This window comes from Pseudonaja textilis, chromosome 2 (assembly GCF_049901715.1).
Source record: "Pseudonaja textilis isolate UNSWEBS1 chromosome 2, rPseTex1.2, whole genome shotgun sequence".
Classification (NCBI taxonomy): Eukaryota; Metazoa; Chordata; class Lepidosauria; order Squamata; family Elapidae; genus Pseudonaja; species Pseudonaja textilis.
Genome location: NC_141991.1, coordinates 226,038,235 through 226,060,514, shown reverse-complemented (window position 1 = coordinate 226,060,514; position 22,280 = coordinate 226,038,235). Strand labels below are relative to the sequence as shown.

Genomic DNA, 22,280 nt, shown 5'->3' with positions numbered 1-22,280 from the left:
CCCGAAGTATAAAGTTCTTTTGCAACACTTTAAAGAAGCTTGTCCATTGTTAACAGATGTAGTAGATGGTAGTGATTAATTGGAGAAGTAAACACAAATAACAAAAGAGCTGATTTGAACGAATATTTTTTCATCTCATTTATTAAAATTGAAGTTATTCAGCACATTGTATTTTCTCTTACTTCTCAAAGCTGTTGTGAAGCTAAAATGCTGTCCTGAATTCCTTAATGAGATGCTGATGCAGATATGCATATATACACCCAGATCAAAGAAAGAGGGAACCACTCAAAGTTGTGAGTTAGTAGTAACAATTGAAAAGAGGTTTTATAATTTGTGGACTGTTTTTGGAGTTTTTCAAACCAGCTGAGGCTTATATTCCAACTTTTTTCTTTTCTGAAGAACTGAGAACTGCATTTCTGAAGAATATATATTATACTGTATTATTTTTGTTTTCTGGAAGGCATTTTATGTAGGGTTAGCTTAGAAAGCAATTTACAAAATAGAGTTAATGTAGAATATAGAATTCATTTTAATAGAAACAGCACTTAAGCTTATATACCGCTTCATAGTGCTTTACAGCCCGCTCTAAGTGGTTCACAAAGTCAGCATATTGCTCCCAACAATCTGGATCCTAATTTTACTGACCTCAGAAGGATCGGCAGGCAGTCAGCAGTCAACAGAATTAGCCTGCAATACTGCATTCTAACCACTGCACCACCACGACTCATCATGGACATAAGGAGTTTGTAAATCCCTTATTGAAATAACCGCACTGGATTGCAGTTTGTTTCCAGATACATCTAAAAGAGTTAGAAATGTGTACAAGTGACAAGTTGAGGTGGCAAACTTTTATTCTTCAGTTACATGATGCTGCTGCCCTGATGGCATCTTAATAAGTAATGCTTTAAAATACTAGTGATTATATACTATAGCTTTGAATAATTTAGGAAAAATATATTTAGAGGATTCCTTTGCCTAGACAAAACTTCCATTTTTAACATTGTCATTGTTATTTTGTTATGAACTCCCTATATAAATGTTTTATATAAACATGAAAAATCATAAAGTAGAACTTTAAAAAAGGAGAATCTGGTGTTTGCTTAATTAATCACTTCATGCTCTGTCTTCCTCTCTGCTAACCTGCAGTTAAAAATGCTAAGTATGAACAAATTGGAATCTCATTTGCTTTTCTCATTCATGCCAAGTCAGCATTTCTATTCTGAAAAACAAAACAACTCAGAACTCTGCTTGCTTGCAAATTTCTTCACCATTTCACTACTGCAAAAGAGCAAACCTGTTCTAAAATCTGTGCTAAGGACCTGTTGCGGGATTTTGAATAAAAGTTTTCACACAACAGTTCTCATGAACAGCTGTTGATAAACTACACCAATGTTTCTCAAACTTAGCTACTTTAAGATGTGCAGACTTCAACTCCCAGAATTCCTGAGCTAACCTGGGTCTTAAAGTTAAACACATCTTAAAATGGCCAAGGTTGAGAAACTAGAGTATGCTGCTTCTTAAAAAATTACCTGACTAGATCTTGTTAACAAACTTTGTGTAGACTATGCTTCATTGTTATGTTTGTTCTGGTTATCTGTACTATGCCTATTAATGGCAAATAGAATATGCATGGATATAAATACAGTACCACATGGAGAAACAAATCTCCATGTTTCATTACTGTAACCTATATTTTTCCAGTTATTGAAAAGTCAGTTTGTTTCAATGCTGTTTCCCACAATCCTCATTGTTTGCGAGGCAAATATTTAAAATACAAGTATTTCAATAAATAGTTTAAATTAATACTTCACTAACCGGCTTGTTGTATATAGGACCAAGTTATACTTACCAAAATAATGTTCTGTCACTGCTCATCATTATTCTACATCCTTTAAATGCTCACTTTAGCTCTTTTTAAAAGACTTTGATAGTTAAAGGTCATTTTTTTATCTTTAGAGAAGCACTCCAGGCAATCATTTTCAAAGAGTTATGTGCACCTATCAGTTCTATTCATGCACTTTACTAAAGATTTAGCTTTTTAGTGCTTCTTACAATGGGCAAAAGCCAAAGAAGACTGCAAATAAGGACATTTTGCCTAATGTTTTGCAGTGCCTAAGGAATACCATATCCCCTGAGGTCTTCGCTGACCTTTTATAAAGTTCTGGCTCTTTCCCCAGAAATTAGGCATGACTATTGTAATAGTATCATTGCTTGTTGGGTTTTGTTCTATGCATATGGGTTTATTAACTTTTAGTTATTTTAAATCATTAATTCATTTGTGGTATTGATGCTAGTCTCCCAGAATTGGGAGGCCAACTGCAAGGTCGAGTGGCTATGTAAATCTGTTTAATTTTTTTTCACATTGTCAAAAGCAGATTTTAAACAAAATCTATTATTGAGAATTCTGTACCAGCTGTTCAAAACCTCAGGACATGATAATTCGGTCTGGAAGACTTATTGGACTTCTGAGGATGTTTTAAGCCTGACAAAGGCTAACACCACGTTTTTTAGTTGTGTTCTGTTGAAATATGTAGTTTATTTTAATGATTACTAATGAAATAGATCAGGAAACTTGGAAGGGAATTAGTTCCATTAAAAAAGGACAATATAATATCCACAAAAAAGGGGGGAGTCACAAAAGTTGTAAGTGCAATTTATGTTTTAAAAAAGATGCAGCTTAAATTGCATGGTTGTGAGCGCCATTGTCATTTCCTATGAATGCCTCTAAAAGTTTCTGTTCTACATCCTACTTTTAAAAGATTTCAGTATAATCTTTCTACTATTAACACCATTTACCTCTAAAATCTTATCTTTTACCTTAGCTGTAGGTTTTCCAGTGATTTCTCTAATTTTTAAGAACATCTCTTAATGTTATTTTATTCTGTTTGTTGAAATCCTTGATTATCTTTCCCTGATATTTCTTGTTTAATATTGATACTCTCTGTTAAATCACTGAATGTTCTTGTTGCCCAAAGCTTTCATCCTTCGCTTTTCTCTGGTTATTATAGTTTGTTCTGATTTTTTTCTTCTTTGAAATCTTAGAATTTTTGTTATTGCTTTGGTTCTCTTTTTTCTTCTCATTCCTCCAGTCTCATAGTCACAGTCTACATTTTCTACCTTGCCCCACTTGAGTCAGTGCATTGCATTGCCATCATTACCATGAGATTTATACAATTTTCTTGCAATTAAATATCAGTTTGTAAAAATATCCTTTTTGATGGACTTCCTGAAAGTCTTATCCCAAGCTGCCTTTCGCTCTGCAATGTATTTTCCATGCACAATGAATGATTGTTAATTGAAGTCTCATTCTCATGTTATGCAACAGTAATCATGAAGAACTACTGTATCACAAACATTTTGGAGGCTCTTGGGGACTGCAAAGAACGTGGCCACCATTTAGGCTAATGATGTTTATGCTGTACAGGAGTTTGTTTGGGTTGGAGAGCAGTTTATTTTCACAAATAAAAAATTGCATGGCCCAAAAATTTGCAAATTTGATACTGATTAACAGCAGTGTGATCTGGAGATGTTCTGGGAGTTCCAGAAATTGGTTTGAGGCCTTAAATCAGGGGTGTCCAACCTTGGCAACTTTAAGACTTGTGGACTTCAACTCCCAGAATTCCTCCCAGCTTTGCTGGCTGAAGAATTCTGGGAGTTGAAGTCCACAAATCTTAAAGTTGCCAAAGTTGGACACCCCTGCCTTAAATGAACCATAGGCTCCCGAACTCTGATCGTACCTTAATCAATCAACAGATGGAAGTATGGAAAGCAGATGCAAGGCCAGCCAAAAAAGCAGCACTTAGTACATTTAAGTGTCATTTAGTACATTTAGTCTCTTGCTTAAAACTAAGAAAGACTTAAGTTTCACATACTGATTCAAAACAAGCAGCCGAATAAACAGATTTCTATTAATTTCTTCCTCACTAAATGCAGCATTAGTTTTTGAACTTTGCAAGAGAAACATTAGTCCGAGTGGCCTGAATGGAGACAATACTTCAACCATGCATATCTGAAGTCAGCTACCCGGTTTCTGTCTTTTTAGCAGTAAAAGAAAAGGTTCTTCCTTCCATAGCCAGTATGATCCTAACTTCTATACATGGCCCAAAAAAGGAGGAATCACTTTGCTGGGTATTGAAACTTTGCATTCAAGCATGGGATCTGTCAAGCCTACACAGATGGCTGATGATATTAAGAGAATTTTACCTTGTTTTGTTCAAGTCACAAGCACAAAGCTTAAGATAATCAAGAAGCTAATGGTTGTAATAATTATTTAACAGCCAAGAATTAATGTTTCAAGGCAAATAGGGATTTTAGCTAAAAAAAGTTTTCCATTTACTTGGAATCTGCGTATCTTGCAAAGAAAGGAAACAATTCTGAGTCAAAATGTTGGATTTTATCACTCCCACATGGAAGACTAACCATTGTTTTGTAGAATCATAGAGACAGAAGGGACCCTTTCAGTCATCAATTTCAATCCCCTATTCAGTGCACGAGTCCAAATTAAATCATCCCCCACAGATGGCTGCCCAGCCTCTGCTTCAATATATCTAGTGCAGAAAAGTCCACCACCTCTCTGCATAATTGACTCCTCTTTTACACTCTTCATCTTTCTTAACACTGAATCAGAATTGCCTCCTTGTAATTCTGAGCATTGTTCCATGTTTTAATTTTTTTCGTTTTCTTCCGTGTAACAATTATTCAGATACCTGAACAAAGCTGTCTGCAATAAGGGAGCCAAATGGTTGCATTTACTGTTTTGGACCCCTTGATTTTGTGGGCAACTCTATATGGAACACTATCATGTAAGCCACTAGTCTTCTCTTCTCAAGATAAATCATACTAAATCTTTCAATCCCTTTTTTATAGAACTTAATTTCTAGTTCTATAATCATGCTTTCTCTGCTTTCTCTACATACTGCAGTTTGCTGAAAAGAGAACATGATATTAAAGGTAGAGAATCTGACAAATGCAGAACAGAGTAAAATGATTATTTTTCATAGTTTGGAAATCATACTATTTCCAATATTACTACATAATATTGCTGCTAGTTTCTTTTTCAATTAATCTCTGTAAAAAAAATAGGACAATTTAATACTATTTCTGTATTGGACAGAAATTAATGTGTATTTCTGCAGATCCTCCTAACACTCTGAGATTGTATCTTGAGGCAATAGTGGCCTAAGACCAGTGGTGGGATTCAAATTTTTTACTACCAGTTCTGTGGGTGTGGCTTGGCGGGCTTGGCAGGGGAAGGATACTGTAAAATCTCCAGTCAGAGGTGGTATTTGCCGGTTCTCCGAACTACTCAAAATTTCAGCTACCAGTTCTCCAGAACCGGTCAGAACCTGCTGAATACCACCTCTTCCTAAGACAGTGGTTCTCAACCTGTTGTCTGTGGACCCCTTGGCGCCTGAAATGTCATCACAAAGGGTCCATGAAGGCTTGAAGAAATGTTATGGTTTAAATCTTGAATTAAGTCTTGGCAGTCCATGGCCATGATTCATGGCCACAAAATGTATTTAAGAGGGGGGAGGTACATGGTGAATAAAATATTGAGAACCATTGGCCTAAGAATTTTCCCTCCCATCTTCTCTGTTTTCATTTGTTTTTAAGTATCTTGCCAGGGGAAGAATTTCAAGAAATCAGAATACTTGTGACTCATTTGTAAATCTTCTATCAGGCCAATTTCAATATGGATTTTTGTATTTAGAATGGTGAACTATTTAAGAAAACTGAATGGATTTTGTTTTCCTCATCTGAGTAGGCAAATATCAGACAGAGTCAACACAGACACAGCCAGCTTGATGCCAACTCAGCTTGGTGATGATCATTTTGACTACATAATTGGACTGATAGATTACTGCAATTTTTCTACAGAATAATCATATACTAAAAATGTGTGTTTGTGTGTCTGTGTATAATCCCTTTATTTGCTCAAGCTCAGAAAGTCCATTAGTTTTTTCACTGATATCATTTATATAACATTAGGTTAAGCTTTTCAAAGAAGGCAGCCTATAGAGAAAATGCAGTATAGTGAGAAACAGATCACACTATTACACAAGCCAATATGACATTAAGCCAGAAACGAATCATGTAGATTCTCAGTGTTTCCAAAACTTCTCAGTAAAACATTTGGTAAACATTCCTCTCAGAACTAAAGGGAGTATCTTCTAATGCATATGAGAATTGGTCTTCAAAGCCAGAAAATATCGTGGCTGTTATCATCTTTACTGAGCTATAATTCTGTTAGCTGCCCAGAATCACTGTTGCAAGATGGATGGCTATATAAATTTATCAGAATAAATAACATGAATACATCAGACAACATAGATATAATTGCTTTTCTTACTGAATTTACCTGAAAACAAGCATTTCAAAAGCTGAGTGAATGTGATTTCTATTAACTTAAAAGAAATGTTAGAAAGTATTACTTTGCAGAAAGATTAGTTGAAGCTTTGAACCAACTTCCAGTGGAAATCAGAGGGTTAGTAATCAGTAACTGAATTTAAATAAGCTTGGAATAAACACATATCTATCATCTGACAAAATAATAATAAATTAATAAACTATAACAGTAATAAATTAAAATAATAAACAAACTAAATAGAAAACAAACAAACCTCAAAGGGCAGATTCTATGGAACACTAGGTCTTTTTCTGTTGTCACTTTTCATGGTTCTATGTAAGCCCTCGATCAGGTATCTTAGTGTTAAACTGCAAGATTTCACAACCTGATGCAAGATTCATACAATATTATTCTAAGTCACAATTTGTCATACACTGCCAATGCTAGGGCCAACTGGCTAGCTAGACTCATGCAATTTGCTAACTAAATTAATTGAATTCACATATGAAGCCAAAAATGTACAAATCACATTTAAGGAAACCATCAGAACCAAATGATGAATAAAATACATATTCTTAAATATGAAATACAGTCTATATTTGATAGGGGTTCCATTGGTTTTAATAGGCTTTTCTCAAGATTACAATCCTGGAAGTTCCAGGTACTAAGTCCAGTACCAAACTGTACCCTCAGAAAGGCTGAACTGCACTCTCATGTAGAATAATACATTCATTATGATATAAAGGCCAGCTGGTTTTCAAGAGAATACTGGAGTGGACAGCGGAAAAAGCCTTTTAGAGGCAGAGATCAAGGGAGCTACTCTTCCTATGTAAAATTCAGAATAGAGAAGAAAAGACAGTGATGTTGCTAGGCCAATGGATACAATTTAATCAGTGGTGAAATTCATTTTTTTTAACTTCCAGTTCTGTGGGTGTGGCTTGGTGGCCATGGCAGGGGAAGGATAATGTTAAATCTCCAGTCAGAGGTGGGATTTGCTGGTTCTCCAAACTACTCAAAACTTCCGCTACCAGTTCTCCAGAACTGGTCAGAACCTGCTGAATACCACCTCTGAATTTAATGCTTTCCATCAAAATTGTGATAACTCTTTCCTAGGACCAGTCAGAAGCATATAGGTTCTGTCCTTAGTCTTAGAATAAGACCTTACAGCTTCCTGGCAAATTGCATACAGTATACCTTCTTACTAATTTCCGAACTCTCTCTCTCTGTAAATGATCAGTTCAGGTTTCTGGTAAGAATTATCTATCTGCTGTTTAGGAAATAGAAAAGAGACTACAAGCTGAAATACCTGCCTCACCTATTGTTTGTTTAGCTCCTTGCCATGTAGGGAGAGATCAAAGGAATGTGGTCTTTGATAAAAGGATCGCTTACACCTGATATACTGAAAATCAGGAGTCTGAAAATATCTTTTCAGACTAACACATTTCATTAAAAGGTACCCATTTTCACAATCTTATTCTTTTTAATACAATATGTTAGCCTGAAAAGGTGCTACTGGACTTCTGGTTTTTTTGCCTGCCAAAAACAAATATGCCTCTCCTCCTATAATGGTTGATATTGAATGGCTCCTGAAATATTCACAATGTGAAACACTACCTTAAGCATGTAATGCTTTGCTCCAAAGCTGTATTTGTAAACAGGGAATAGCAGGATTTTCATATGCTAAGAGCCTGGCAATGGCCATGGTGAAGAAATCAAAATAGTTAAACATTGGGAAAATGTTACATCAATATCTTCATATGAAATACCATAAGATATCACGTGAAAACACTAATTTTTTATAATATTGGTAAGCATGTCAGAGTTCAAAGCTTTCTATTTTTGAAGTTGATTTTTCTTCCAGTTTAGGATGTTGTGGATGACATCTTTGGTGTCCACAATTGACTGCTTCCTCTTATAAATGCCATGGCAAACCTCAGCATTCTCTTAGTCTAGTGTTTGTCAACCTTACCAACTTTAAGATCTGTAGACTTTAACTCCCAAAATATCCCAGCCAGCATGGTTTGCTCGGAAATTCTGGCAGTTAAAGACCATACATCTTAATGATGCCAAGGTTGAGAAACACTGCTCTAATCAATTTGAAATCCTGTTCAAGTATTTAGAATCTATCAGCTTAAGTACTCAATAATTCTTCTGAAATTTAGGAAGGCATAAAGATCCATTGTCATACTAGCTTATCAAATTGTTGTCATGCTGACTTTTATATTAATGAGGTTATAATGGCAATTTGGAGGGTACAATGGCAGTTGTGTCCACTGAATTTCACACATAATTTCTTAAAAATAAAAAAACAAAAACAAAGCTAATATTTATTAATCTTTCCCCTAGGAAGCAAACATGTCTGTATATTTTACTATCTTAAATCTCTGTTAGGTTGTTACTCCTGGTTGACACTGAATAAAATCTAACTAAGAGTGATCCCAAAATATGCCCATCAAATTCATCATGCATTGCAACATGAAACCTGACTGGAATAATTGAGTACATAAGAATGAGCAAAATTATCTAAGAAAAAATGCTGGTTTGTGGATGCTCATTCACTCTACTTTGTCTGTTACCTTCATTTGTAGTTTGTATATTAATGGAAAAAAGAATGTGAAAAAGGATGTCTTCTAAAGATAGCATCATGTTATGTTTCTCCTTTTACAGAAATTTATGTTACACGGTCATGGGCTAAACTTAATGTAACATGATACATTAAAAACTGCACATCAGGATTACAAAATGTGTCAGAGCAATGAGTTGTTATATCAGATTTCTCTTCATCTGTGAGAGAACCCTTTAGTAAATCATTCACAAAAGAATGCATTCACTCTTTAATGCATGTACATAAATTCCATCCTCCTTTGCTTCCCCTCACCCTGTTCTGAAAGTCTCTATCAAATGGAAATGAGCTAGGAAATAATGTTGATATTTTCACCTCACCCATAGAAATAGCATCATTCTTTCTGTGTAGACACAAATGAATATAGATGTACTGCCTAACTCACTAACTAAATGGCAAATCCTCATATTTAAAGAAGTTTAGATATTCTCCCTAATACATAGAAGCTACTCCCCTGTGCCTGATAGTTCTTGACTTATATTTTTTGTACTTCTACAATACATGTAAGAGTCAGTGGAAGGGGAGTTGGTGTTGATATTGTAGGAAATGTTTGTTCCATTAGCTCGTACCAAATAATTGTCTATTCATTTATATGTTCACACAGCAAAGTTGGTACTCATAAACAAAGTCTGTGTCTATTAGAATGTCTAAAGGATACTTGATCTCCCTAGAAAATTAATACATTGGTGCACCAGACCTGTGAAATATTATGGCTAAGCCATACAGTAGCGGTTTTGGAATCGGTTTGGTAAATTGTATGAATCTAGCAACTGTGCCTTGCAAACAAGATTTATACTTTATGAAGTTATATGAAATCATTCATTGTAAATTGTTGGACAGAGGTTGGCAAAACAAATTTTTCAGCCATCTTAGAGAAATGAGGCTGTAATTAGGGCAGATATCATTACAAAGATTTCATGTAAATAAAGGAAAATTCTGTCCCTACAAGCCACCTTGCTGACATCTTCATAATAACTGTTTAATCTGTTTTAAGAAGAATGCTAACAACGCTAGTTTCTGAAGATTGCCATGAAGACAGAGCACATCTAGAACCAGAGACAATCCTTTCTACCTCTAAAATGGAAAGTAAGTTTGGAGGCGACTGGTTTGCAAAATCTTCAAGCAAAAGTAATTCATTTCCCACTCTCACTGAAATCAGATAATTGGGCGAGAGAGGTTTTTCTGTGTTTTCTCAGAGAGGCAAGTAGCTTTGGAAAAGGAAAGAAAGGAATTTTTTGTGGGATAAAATCTTCCAGGAAGCAGGAAGGACCCCAAAGCACACCAATTTTAAAGTGTATCGAATAAGTAAATTAAACAGAGGAAGGATTCAGTTTTATTTTGTTTATGCTCAAATCTAGCCTTATCTTATTTTCTTGAAGACTGTCTTGTTCTATACACTTATCTCTAAATTGTATGCCATTTTTGGTTGCTGTGTATATGAAAGGGTTAAAAGTGTACTCTCCCTTCAGAACCATTGGTCCATCAGTGTTATTTTCAGTGGTTCTGGAAAATCCTCTGGCCAAAGATTAGATAGGCAAATACTTAGACAGACTGGATATTGTCAATCAAAGATTTCCAAACTGTTTCAAGCTTTGGAGCCTATTAAAGGTAAAAGTTTCCCCTGCCCAATGATTTCCAGCTGTAGGGGGTGATGCTCATCTCCATTATATTAACCTAAAAAGAAATTTAAAAAATTCCAAATGCAGGGGTCAACTGGGGTGTGACTTCTGAGTATCACTTGGTAAGAGTCATGGTTATGGGACTGAGACAGCAACAAAGAATATGTGATTTTGATGCATGTTCATTTTTCATCAGATGCTAGTTTTGTATGTAGCAAAGATGGTCTGGAGACAGTTGTTGCTGTTATTTACTTATTGTGCTTAAAGCAAGATCTACCTGACTCTACAACAAGCTATCACAAGTAATGCATTTGAGGTGCTTTAGAGGGCAGGAACCTTTACACTGCCTCATAACTTGTTCTTTTTAATAGAAGAGGCCAGAGTTGTGTTCATAGACAAGCTATAAATTTCCCAGGCTGTAGGTAGGTTTTCAGTAGTATAGTTAACTGGAATGAATACATCGGCATTGCTTCATTCGGCATCAAACCCAATGAGCTACTGCCTTCTTAGTCCAACCCAAATAAATTGTTCTCAGAACTGTCCTCCCGAGCTCAACTAAAATTTGCTTCAGGAAAAAAAATGGGGTGATAACTTTTTTAATCTTTCTGGCTGCCAGAACCAACTATACTTTAATGCAGGAATTTCCAAACTATGTTCTGCAGAAACTGATGGGATTCTATAAACAAACTAATGCAAAAAGGAAAAGTTTTCTAAAGCACAGTGTGTGCGGGAAAGCCACTTGTACTTATAGCAACTGATTATTCTTATGTGTGAGTCTGAGAGACACGTAACAGGAGTATGAAAATGTCCCCCTCCTCCATTTTTCTCATTCCACCAACTGGAAAAAACATTGAACAGTTTTTCTGCTTTAAGGAAATGGAGCTTGTCCATCACTCATTGCCATATTATGCTTAGTACTCCACCATGACACTATGGGCTGCAATATAGTATCTACCAGCCTTTATTGTGTTTAAAGATATGCTATAATGCTGAGCATCATCCTCTAATCTAATTATACTTCTAGAAATGCCTGTCAGATCCACGCAGGACCCATAAAAATATGTTAATTTAAAAAGGATATTTGCAGACCATTGTTTTGAAGTGCCTCCATCTGCTTCAAAATAGAAACAAAAGTAAAATGGGAATGTGAGGGAACACGTTGGAGATCTATAGGTGTAAGAGAGAGTAACACTCATTTAATTTCTTGTACCTATGCCTAATTGATCTTGGTTAATCTAGCAAATTAAACAAGATTGACCCTGGCTAGCATTTGTATGAAAAGCCAGAGAAACCTAAGGCAGCTGCAGCAAGCCTTTGTAGGGTTAATAAACCCAAGTAATGGGAGCTAGACAAAAAGATGTGTCTGTGAATAGAAATCATGACCAAACTGGGAGGAAAAATAAGGAATACTGCCCCTTGAAGTTGCCAAGATTAAAATCTGAACTATAGGATTAGACCCTAAAGTTTATTTGGAATCCCACCTCACAAAATAAAAAGTATTGTACTTATATCTGACTCCATATCACAAAATTGTGGTGTTACCCTATACTTACACTACATGTCTCATACAAGGATATGGTGGAATTCTGTTATCCATCCTCCATTTACAATTATCAGGATTTTCAAAAGTGAAAAAAATAAAGACAGCTTTTAAAAAGAAGCCAATTCTAAATACAGTGCTTGCAATTCTTGACTTATTGCTATTGGCAAATTAAATCATTCTATTTCTGCATTTGCGTTTAGGACCTTGCTTATAATTTTAGGTTGTCGTTGAATGAATTCCACCGCTGAAGCATGACTAACAAACCATGTTTTAGCAAACAACGGTTTAGTATGAAGAGTTTTGTTTTTCTCTAAGGCTATTACTACCGTACTAGGGTAAGATTTGGGACTGACAACATCAAACTGTTCGTCCGCAGTTTCTTTTTAATTTGGGCAGAACGAGATTTGCGGTAGAACTGCTCCAGCGGGAAGTTTATATTCCAAAAATGATGCATCATTTCCTATCCCTGCCTCTAAGTTCTTTCTCCCCCCACTTCCCTTTTTCAGTGGTACAGTCCACTGAGAGGCGGAGGTAATAATCTTAGTGAATACGTTTATTTCGCGCATGCGCTTTAACCTGTGAACGCTGTCGTGCTGCTGGTCTTGGGGTCTCTCTTCCCTTGTTACCTGTTTTGTATCAGCATTTCGTTTCGTCGCCGCTGGCCGTTTTCGCTTACGCCCCCCGTCTCCCCATGGCCGACCCTCGCGTGAGACAGATCAAAATAAAAACAGGCGTAGTAAAACGGTGAGTATCTGACGAGTAGGGCCTCGTACGCGGAAGCGTGGCATGGGGAGATGAGTTGCTTTTTCCAGGAGGCGAGTGAAATTCGCAGGGCCGCGATGTAACTGCCTTATATCCACGCCTTTTGCTGGACGAGGAAGCATCGACTCGGTATATGCCCTTATATGCATTTATATTAGGTCGGTTTTTTACTCGAACACTTTCCCTGCGTACAACAGTCCTGCGAGGAAGGTTGAATCAAGAGATGTTGATTGGTCGGTGGCCGAGTGTGAAATTGAACCTGTCGCTCCCATTTCTAGGTTTGTTCTCTAAGCAAATACGATTCCCCCCCTTTCCACTGTTTGCCCTAAAGCCAGGGCCTGTTTCCATTGATAAATAGCAGCGAGAGAATATGCAGTTATATGCCTGTTCATATATTGTTTTGTAGACACAGCTTTGGTGATTATTGACACCTTAAATACATAACTTTTTTTCTTGATGTGAGAAGGTAAATGGAGCCTTTGCTAACGTATAACTGGCTGAGTAGGCTGAATTACCATTTTCACCCCCTGATTGTGCTGTCTTTATATGGACAAAATGTTATTCCAGTGTATCTGAAGGGCCATAGAGAAGCTAGCTGGTCTAGAATCTTTTTCCAGTTAATACCTGTATTAACTGTATATTCCAGATTCTTTGCCAGGGTTACTAATGATGATTGGAGCACATCCACAAAAGTTGCTTGATTCACAAATGTCAGTTGTAATCTGACACTTTTTCTTGTGATTTTTGTTTGCATATTTACAGCTAACTGGTATTCCAAGATCATTTAAATGTGTATAATGGTCAAAACATATTTCCAAGTGAAAATGAAGTGGCTACAAGTTATGTCCAGGACATGCGTAATGTAATAATCATTTTATAGTGTAGAGTAGCATATGTACATCTGAATATTGTGCATATAATAGTGTTCATGTAGATACACATGTAATAGCATTCACTGTTTTGTAAATTTCATGCAGTAGCAAAGAACTTCTCTAGCTTGTACTTGTAAAGTGGGAAATCATTTTAAGAGAGCAAGAATTAGCTTTGCTGCAAACATGACATACAAATATGATAACATAATTTTTATGTATTTACTTCATACCCATTTTTGTGAAGAGTAAGATGCTCTATATCCAGTTCTCTTTTCTTTCAATTTAGGCTGTTTGATATATATCCAGAATCTTCTGTCTTAAGGCTAGTTGCAGGTCAGTTGTGTAATTGTGTGTTCTGGTGGGGAGGGGATGGGTCAGATAGAAATGGGGTTACAGTTAAGTAACACAGTCTTGTCATGGATTCACAGGCTTTTATAACTGTAGTCTTAGTATTACAGCAGGTTATAAAAGCCTTAATGATCAGTTAATGAATCAAATTCAAAATTTGGTCTGCAGCAAAATGTTGCAGTTTTTTAAGGTTTAAGGTGCCATGGGGAAGAAAATATTTTTGTCCAGTTTCTGTAATGCACTTTTCTGAAAGACATATAGTATCAACTTTCTTATTTCAGCACCAACAAAAATGTATTTAATTCCTAATACCTGAAAGGCCTCCTCTTAACATTCCTTCATATAACTAGAAACTTTTAAAAATAAAAGTATACACATGAGATGCAAAGGACTGCGTACATTGCTGCTGAAAAGCTAGATGTCTTGGCAAGTCTGAAGACAAACCTCTGCTTGGGTGAGGCTGCTTATTAGATGGATGGATGTATAAAAACACAGGTTCTCTTTCCTTTTTGTCCCTTTTTTCTTTTCTCCTCCAGGAAGTTTTGTCCCCTTATTGTCCCTCTCCAGGATAGCACTTATTCCTCTTATCACAGCTTCATCCTGGGGCTTCTTTTCTTATTGGCTCTTCCTGTTGGGGGGGTGGGGAATCTGCATGTGTAGTTGTGTATTTTTTGTGTGTGAGAGAGAATGAGTGCCATATGCAAATGAGAATCAATTAGTTTTACAAATGACATATCCTATTTTACAGGCAATTAATTTTAATCAACACCTATTAACTCTTTTTCTTCTGATCCTCCCTCTTTTTGGGAGCATGGTTTCTGACTGATGTATATATGCAGGCAAAAATGACACATTTGGGAGAATAGTCTAGGTCTAGGACATGTTTTAGCTGGAGTGGGCAATGCTAGTTTGACAAGATGGGAAGTGAATAGAACTTTTGAGTTCACAATATTTTTTCTTTCTGTTCCTGTTGAAGTTAAATTGGTAGAGTATTTTAAATTCAGAACATCTTCCTCTCAGATTAAAAACACTACTTTATTTGCTAGGTACTATCAAAATAGATAATTAACTTGATCATTTTTTGTTGTCAATGTAAAACTCAATGTTCTACAGGTAGTTCTCACCTATTGATCTTTTGCTCAGTGAATGTTCAAAATTATGATGGTGCTGGAAACGGAGATCAATGATGGTCTTCAAAGTTGCAGTCATCCCATGGTCATAATTCAAGCTCTTGGCAACAGGTGCACATTTATGACAGGTATACCATTCCACAGTTACATGATCTACATTTGTGATCTTCACAGTTGGCTTTTGAAAATCAGTGGTAAAGCCCTCAGGAAATCACAAGTTATAGTCATGTAACATCAGATTCAATTAAATTTACTTAAATGAAACTGATATAAGTCTGCACAGTCTTATGATGTTTCCCCTTTAGTTTGGTTAGTAAGTGAGGACTTCCTGTATTTTAAATTGTTTGCTTCTTTTATTTATGATTTGTATGTTTCAGAGACTGTACGTAGCTGGTATGTACATTCCACAGTTACATGATCCTGCCTTCTAGACCTCAAGAGTTTTCATAGGTTTCTGTGTGTGTGCACAGAATGAAACATTTGCTTTACTGCTGGATAAGTGATATGTTCTTCATGCACTTAAATATAATGGCAATCTTGAAAGGCCCTCACAACATAGCAATTTCTCTGCTTCAAGGATGTTTTGTACAGTCCTGGTATACATACACACATAAAACACACACATTTTATTGTAAATTTATTTGATGTGTTTTCTTTAAGTCAAATTCACTAACATATTTCTTAATCTTCTCAGTTTATTACTATTCCAGTAAGAAACTCCTCCTTGCCCCAAAACAACCAACCTCGTAGCTGATAGCATCTTAAAGTTGCATTGCTTGAATTGTTTTATTTCTGTTTCTTCAGTCTGTGGATCTTAACAGAATTTTGGAAATATATATATGGTCCTTTTTTGACTGTACATAATGGCTGTGACCAGTTGTTGAGACTGGTCTTTCATTGAAGGAATTTTTATTTTCCCAGTTGTATTCTGTAGATTCTGTAACTGGGGAATAAGATTTCTATTCCACCATACCAGCGTGACTTAAGTGCCTGGTGGATCTGGATGATTCTTAAATGCAGTTAGGCAATTTTCCGAATTGTTTGTTGGTTATAATTGTCAATTTCTTGGCAGATACACATCAGAGATTTGGATGTTTTTGTTTTCATGGCCACATCAGCTTTTCGTTTATAAGGGTTCTGACATTAGTGAAGCAATTGGCAGTAGAGGAACTTTTAAGATAATTAGATCTAGCATAGAATAAGGCCCATTTGATATCCCATTCTGCAGAAGTGGCCAATACAATAGCATTTTTCTAGAAGTCCAAAAAGGGTGTGTCTAATAGTAGAAATGTGCTCTGTTTGCCTAAGGCTTGAAGCATTTTTTCCAAATCACTTTCAAAATATGCATAGCTAATAAGACCTGTGCTGAGGAAACCCTTGGAGAGCTGGAGGGTAGTGCATCTCTAAGCCAATTTTAAGTATTTGATTTCTGAAAAAGTTAATAGCTTTGCAGGACCAGGGACATCTAAATGATGTTGATTATCTGCTTTTATCTCAGCGAACTCTCCACTAGCATATGATACTGCAACTGATTTCATTGGCTGGGTGAATGCTCTGTGCTGAGAACTAAATATGTGGAACGTCATTGTGTTTTTTTGGACTTGTTGGTAGGTTTCAGTATCTTTCAGTGTGATGTCCTTCCAAATGACCACCGCTTCTTCCTAGTTTGTATGCCACCAACTCCCAATGACTTTGTCAAGTTATGCTTAGAATGTGATGAAGATAAATTATTTAACATGTAGGCTGCATCTATAGCAGAGATGTCAAACTCAAGAGATTGCTTAAATCTGGCCCGTAGGGCTGACCGAGAAATAGCAAAGGAGCGGCCCATGGTGCCTGGCAACCAAAACGGAGCACTGGAGGGGATGCACAGCCCCTGTGTGGCCCATTTTTGGCTTGGACATCCTCCTGCAGCACTTTGCCGGGAAAAAAAGGAGCACAGAGGGCCTTCTGCAGCACTCTACTGGCCAAAACGGGCGCTGGGGGGCCTCAAATGCGGTTTTGGCTGGCAGGGTGCTGCAAGAAGGCACCCATTCCAAAAAGGAGGGCATCCTGACCACAACCAACTGCACTCATATATTTTCATTGGAGATACAGGAATTTTGGATCATATACAGTAATGTAGTGCTGAGCATGGTATACAAAGTCTCTACAAAAGTGTTATTGGCTACAGTTTATAAGTATTACCCATAAATACCTCATGCACACTTCTACTTAAATTTCGTTAATAGAATTTAGCCAGGGTTAGGGAAAGACAAGTTTCAAGGAAGGATACTGTAAAAACTCCAGTCAGAGGTGGGATTTGCCAGTTCTCCAAACTACTCAAAATTTCCGCTACCGGTTCTCCAGAACTGGTAAGAACCTGCTGAATACCACTTCTGTTTGCATTGGTATATCTTAAACATAAATATATTTCTTTAAAATATAGTTTGGCCTTTATTTGTCTTTGCAACTTTAAGTAATACTAGTATAGAAATACTATAGTGCCTTTTGTCTTACCAGACATCATTTTGATTGGATCCAATAATTCTATAGGTTCTAATCTTCGTAGATATATTTTTCATGGATAGATAAAGGAAATGCCTGGTTTTTGCTACATATTGAAAAACAAAGTTATTTGGTTTTGAAAATCTGAGCTCTTCTTCAACAGCAGCTCAGTACATACAGAATTCAGTTTTGGGAAAGTATGAGGGGTTTTTTGGGTGGGCAAACTTGTTCATCTGTATGCTGTAACAAGCTTAACCATCACTCCTCTAATAGGAATGAATTAAACATTTTATTACTCTTCTTGGACTCTTGTATTTTTATTGTGCAGTGATTAATTATCTTAGAGCCCTGGTGGCACAGCAGTTAAAGTGCAGTATTGAAGGCAAACACTGCCCAGAGCCTGGAGTTTGATCCTCAAGGTTGACTTCCATTCTTCCAAGGTCAGTAAAATGAAGACCCAGATTATTGGGGGCAATATGCAAATAATGCTTCTACATTGTAAACTACCCAGAAAGTGCAGTATATAAGCCTAAATGCTATTGCTATTCCTATTATATGCTTAATAGCTGGATTTTGTTAAATGAAGAGTAGCTGCAATTAGTGTAATATTTTTGCTTTAATAGATGTTGATTTTTTTTAAAATGTTGTCTTCATTTGCCTGTTAAACTGCTCTCTTTTTAGCTATTTCAATATCACAGAGGCTTTAAAAGCTGCTAAATGAATGTAGTATATTAGGGACATGTGAAAGTAGTACTGACATTTGCCCATAGTTTCTCTCTGATTAAATGAAACTGACACCAGTAGATTAGAATGAGACTAAGACAATTCACATTGCAATTGTGTTAGTTTAACTTTAACAATCTTTTAACACTCTTCTTTAAATGTAGCTGACATACCATAATTACAAATCTACAAGCCTTGATTATAGAATTTTGCATCATGAACCTATGGGAGAAGTGTATTGATTTTTTGAGGGTAAGTCAGACTTTTTAAAAACCACCTTTCCAAAAGTGGAATCTTCAAGTTTGTACTTATGCCTGCAGCTTTAGTATATTCTTGCTGTGCTATATAAAGCAGTTGCAATGCCAAATGTTAAATAATCTATTAGCATGTTTTTTTTAAGAAAACAAAACCATTTTTGTGCCTGAAAACTAGGAAAAACTTATCTCTCTGATATAATTACATCATAGTGCACCCTTTATTTAATAGACAGATAGACTGAAAGATGACAGCCCAACCACAGCAAGTAGAAAAAAATAGGTGGGTATGGCAGGACATTTAACCTCTCTCCACAGTATCTTCCTTCTTCCTGTTCATGAGCAGCACTTGTGGAACAGTCTGTCAGTTGCCCCTCCACTGTTCTTCTTAGGGCAGGGGTGTCAAACTTGTATCATCATGGAGGCATCATGTGACATATTGGGATTTTTTTCCCCTTTGCTAAACGGCGTGGGCATGGTCAGCGCATGACGCATCTGGCCCGTGGGCTGTGAGTTTAACAGCACTGTCTGAGAGCCTTTGTTCCTTTCCTTCTCTGTCTTCTTTCCGTTATGGTGTTGTTCAAGTAAGGCATATATCCCTGTTCAGCAGATTTTGTCCATTAAAAATTGAGGTAAATCAGTGATCTAATCTAACTAAAATGTAAAACTATGACTAGTTAAAATAACTGCATTTGGATCTCTCTTTTAACCTCAGTGTTAAAATAGACAGGATTTTGCGGTCATATTTTGGATAATGCTGGGTTGAACTTTTGGGTCCTGAAGTTGACATAACTGAAGGGCATCAGATCCTAGTCATAAAATTCCATTCTTGTAGATGGCAATAGATTCAATTGGTATATTAAAAACAGCGGTAATTAAAATGCAAGTATTTCAGAATCAGGATTTTAGCTGTATGATGAGAAACTGAATAAATAAGTAAACATGTCATAAACTAAATGAACATTCTATTTCTGCAAAATTTTATTAATGTAAAAAGTTATTAATTGCCTGGTTTGAATGTGACACTTATTTTAGTCTTTGTTTTCCTTATAATGCTATTGGAACATCTTGGAATATGTCATATATGGATTCTGAGGGTCAAGATTTTTTGACATAATGCTGAATTTCATTGCCTTTCATGCGGAAATATATATTGGTGTGGAAATTTGAACAAAGAAATAGTTTGGTTTGGTTTGGAATGGAGAGGATGACTGTCTAATGTAATCATTTATTTCTGATAGGCTCACCCCCTTCTGAAAACATTCATCAGGAACTGCTTGATATAAAATCATTTTTACAGATCTCCAGGGGAGAATGGTAGGCAACTTTATGGTTAGCTCTGCTCAGACTTTCACTCATAGCGTGCCCAATACTGTATGATATAATTTGTGAACATCAGTTTACTTTGTTAGAATATTTTTGGGGCCTTAGAAGATAGCATATGCATATCCCTAAAAACATATGCCTGCCTCTACACATACTGTACGTCCATACATTCATATCACATTTTCTGGGGTTTACATGCGTTCCAATTTGACAGAACTCTGCATGCATACATGATGCATAATCGTATACTATACCATGCATGTTGCTGCCTTAACTTCAAAAAGTCTAGAATAAAAAATTAGATATTGATAAATTTAATGTTAAACTGTTTAAATTTCTAATTGTTTTATGCCCTAGGGCCTAATAGATTAATAAATCATGTACATTTTTAATTCTTAAAGATTCTAAATAATGTGATCAGGTTGACACTTGAACAAGTATTTTTGGGATTAAAATTTTATATACTTCATTCAGAATACAAAATGATTACCTATCAACCTTTCTTATCAATTGCTTTTGAATTCCTAATGCAACTCTTTTGTTTTCTCCTCAGGGAATTTTAACTTTTACCTAAGTGGTGGCTTGCTTCACCAGCAGTTTTCATGCAAGAAACATTTATGTTTGCTAAACTGAGTGATTTTAGGAAGAACACTGTATTCTCCTACAATATTTAGGTTTCTCTATTTTTTGCTTGTAATATTAGACTTTAAGGAACAGAAAATAGCGTACATAGAGTACACTATTCAGGGTATATATCCTGAAAATAGTAATTTTCAGGTTACAAATTTCTGATATCAAATATGCAGTCCTGTATTAATTTAGCTAAAAATGAGTTCCAGGGAATTCAGTGGCATTTATTTCTGAGAGAATGCTTAACATTATGGTACGATTGCTCTACAATTTAATATAACTTTTTATTATATACTCTAAATTCTATTATCAGATTTATATAAAAGTAAGTGAAAAATAATTATTTTTAAAAGGATAATTTGTTACTGCAATAGCCCATTGTAGTCGAATGGCAGAAGAAAATCTAAATTGCAAATAAAAAATGTGATACTTTTAGCAATATGACTTAATTTTTTAAAAAATGAGAAACAGAACTTTATAGTTTCCCTCATAAGCTAGGAAAAATTAAAATATGATTTAACAAAAGCAAACACAATTTTGCTAGGCTTAGGAATTTTTAGTTTCTTAGCTGTCCAGTTTAGTTATATGATCTATCCAGGAAATCCTGTGTGCACAAGGACTTCCCTGTTGCCAGCTGTGAGAATGCAAAGTTCCATCTGCCATAGTTGGCAGTAGGGTCTTGTTGTGCAGATGAAGTTCTGGATCATAGCCTTTGACTTTGAAATGGTTGAGTAGTTTACAACTGTTGAAGCTTAGTTATTAAAAAGCCTTAATCAAAATATTGAAATATTTTCACAAAGCCAGATTTTTGAATTTATTTATAGCTATCTTAACTTTCTAAAATAGTTAAGTGAAAATTCCAAATGTACTTTTTTTGTAAGCATAATCAGAATTGTCTAGTGAACATTTTTATATCACATTTGTATATTTATAGTTAAAAATTAGCTGAAGTAGAAGATAAATAATTGACGTAGCATTTAATAATATTGTCATTTTGGGGAACACTGAGCTGCAACCTCTGAAGTTCTCCTCACTCCAATATTAATTTCAGCCATAACTTTAGATGAAATTTGCAAAAACTTTTATTATTGTTCCAATGGTGCCTTTTGGGCGGGCTTTAGAAAAAAATAGAGAGGTACTCTGGTTAAAGGAACTGTGGTCTGAAGCACTTCTTGGGAATCATTTTTGAAACATGCACAATCCTAAAACTAATAATACTTGTTTAAAAATCCTGAACACTCATGGAGTTATTTAAAAGATTGACTCCCACCAGAATTACCTTTGTGATCAGTTCTCTTAAATTTAAAAAAGCACTCATGTATTTCTTTTTCATAGGCCCCTGAGAAGTTCTTTAAAAATTTCTTGCCTACTAAACAGAACACATGTATGCTGATTTTATTATATGTCAAGGACTTTTTAGCTTAAAGGTTCCTTTACATATTGTGATTATATTGCCATGTGTTCAGTGTTGTGTCATCTTTCATATTCTTTGTGATTAGCACATGGTATATTAATTTTTTATTTGATTTGTAGTGATATATTTCATTTTTATATGAAAATATATTTTAGAGACAATTCTAGTACTTTGGCATGGAGCATAAAATAGAGCAATGTTGA

At 35.7% G+C, this 22,280-nt stretch overlaps 1 protein-coding gene across 1 annotated transcript in view; it reads left to right on the top strand.

Annotated features, from left to right (window-relative positions):
* Positions 1–12,679: 12,679 nt before the first annotated feature.
* TBCA (tubulin folding cofactor A) overlaps positions 12,680–22,280 on the top strand; it is a 32,889-nt gene continuing 23,288 nt past the window's right edge. Inside the window, exon 1 of the mRNA XM_026717781.2 lies at positions 12,680–12,875. Coding sequence (XP_026573566.1) covers positions 12,823–12,875 — 53 coding nt within the window. The 5' untranslated portion in view covers positions 12,680–12,822. The remainder of the gene's footprint in view (positions 12,876–22,280) is intronic.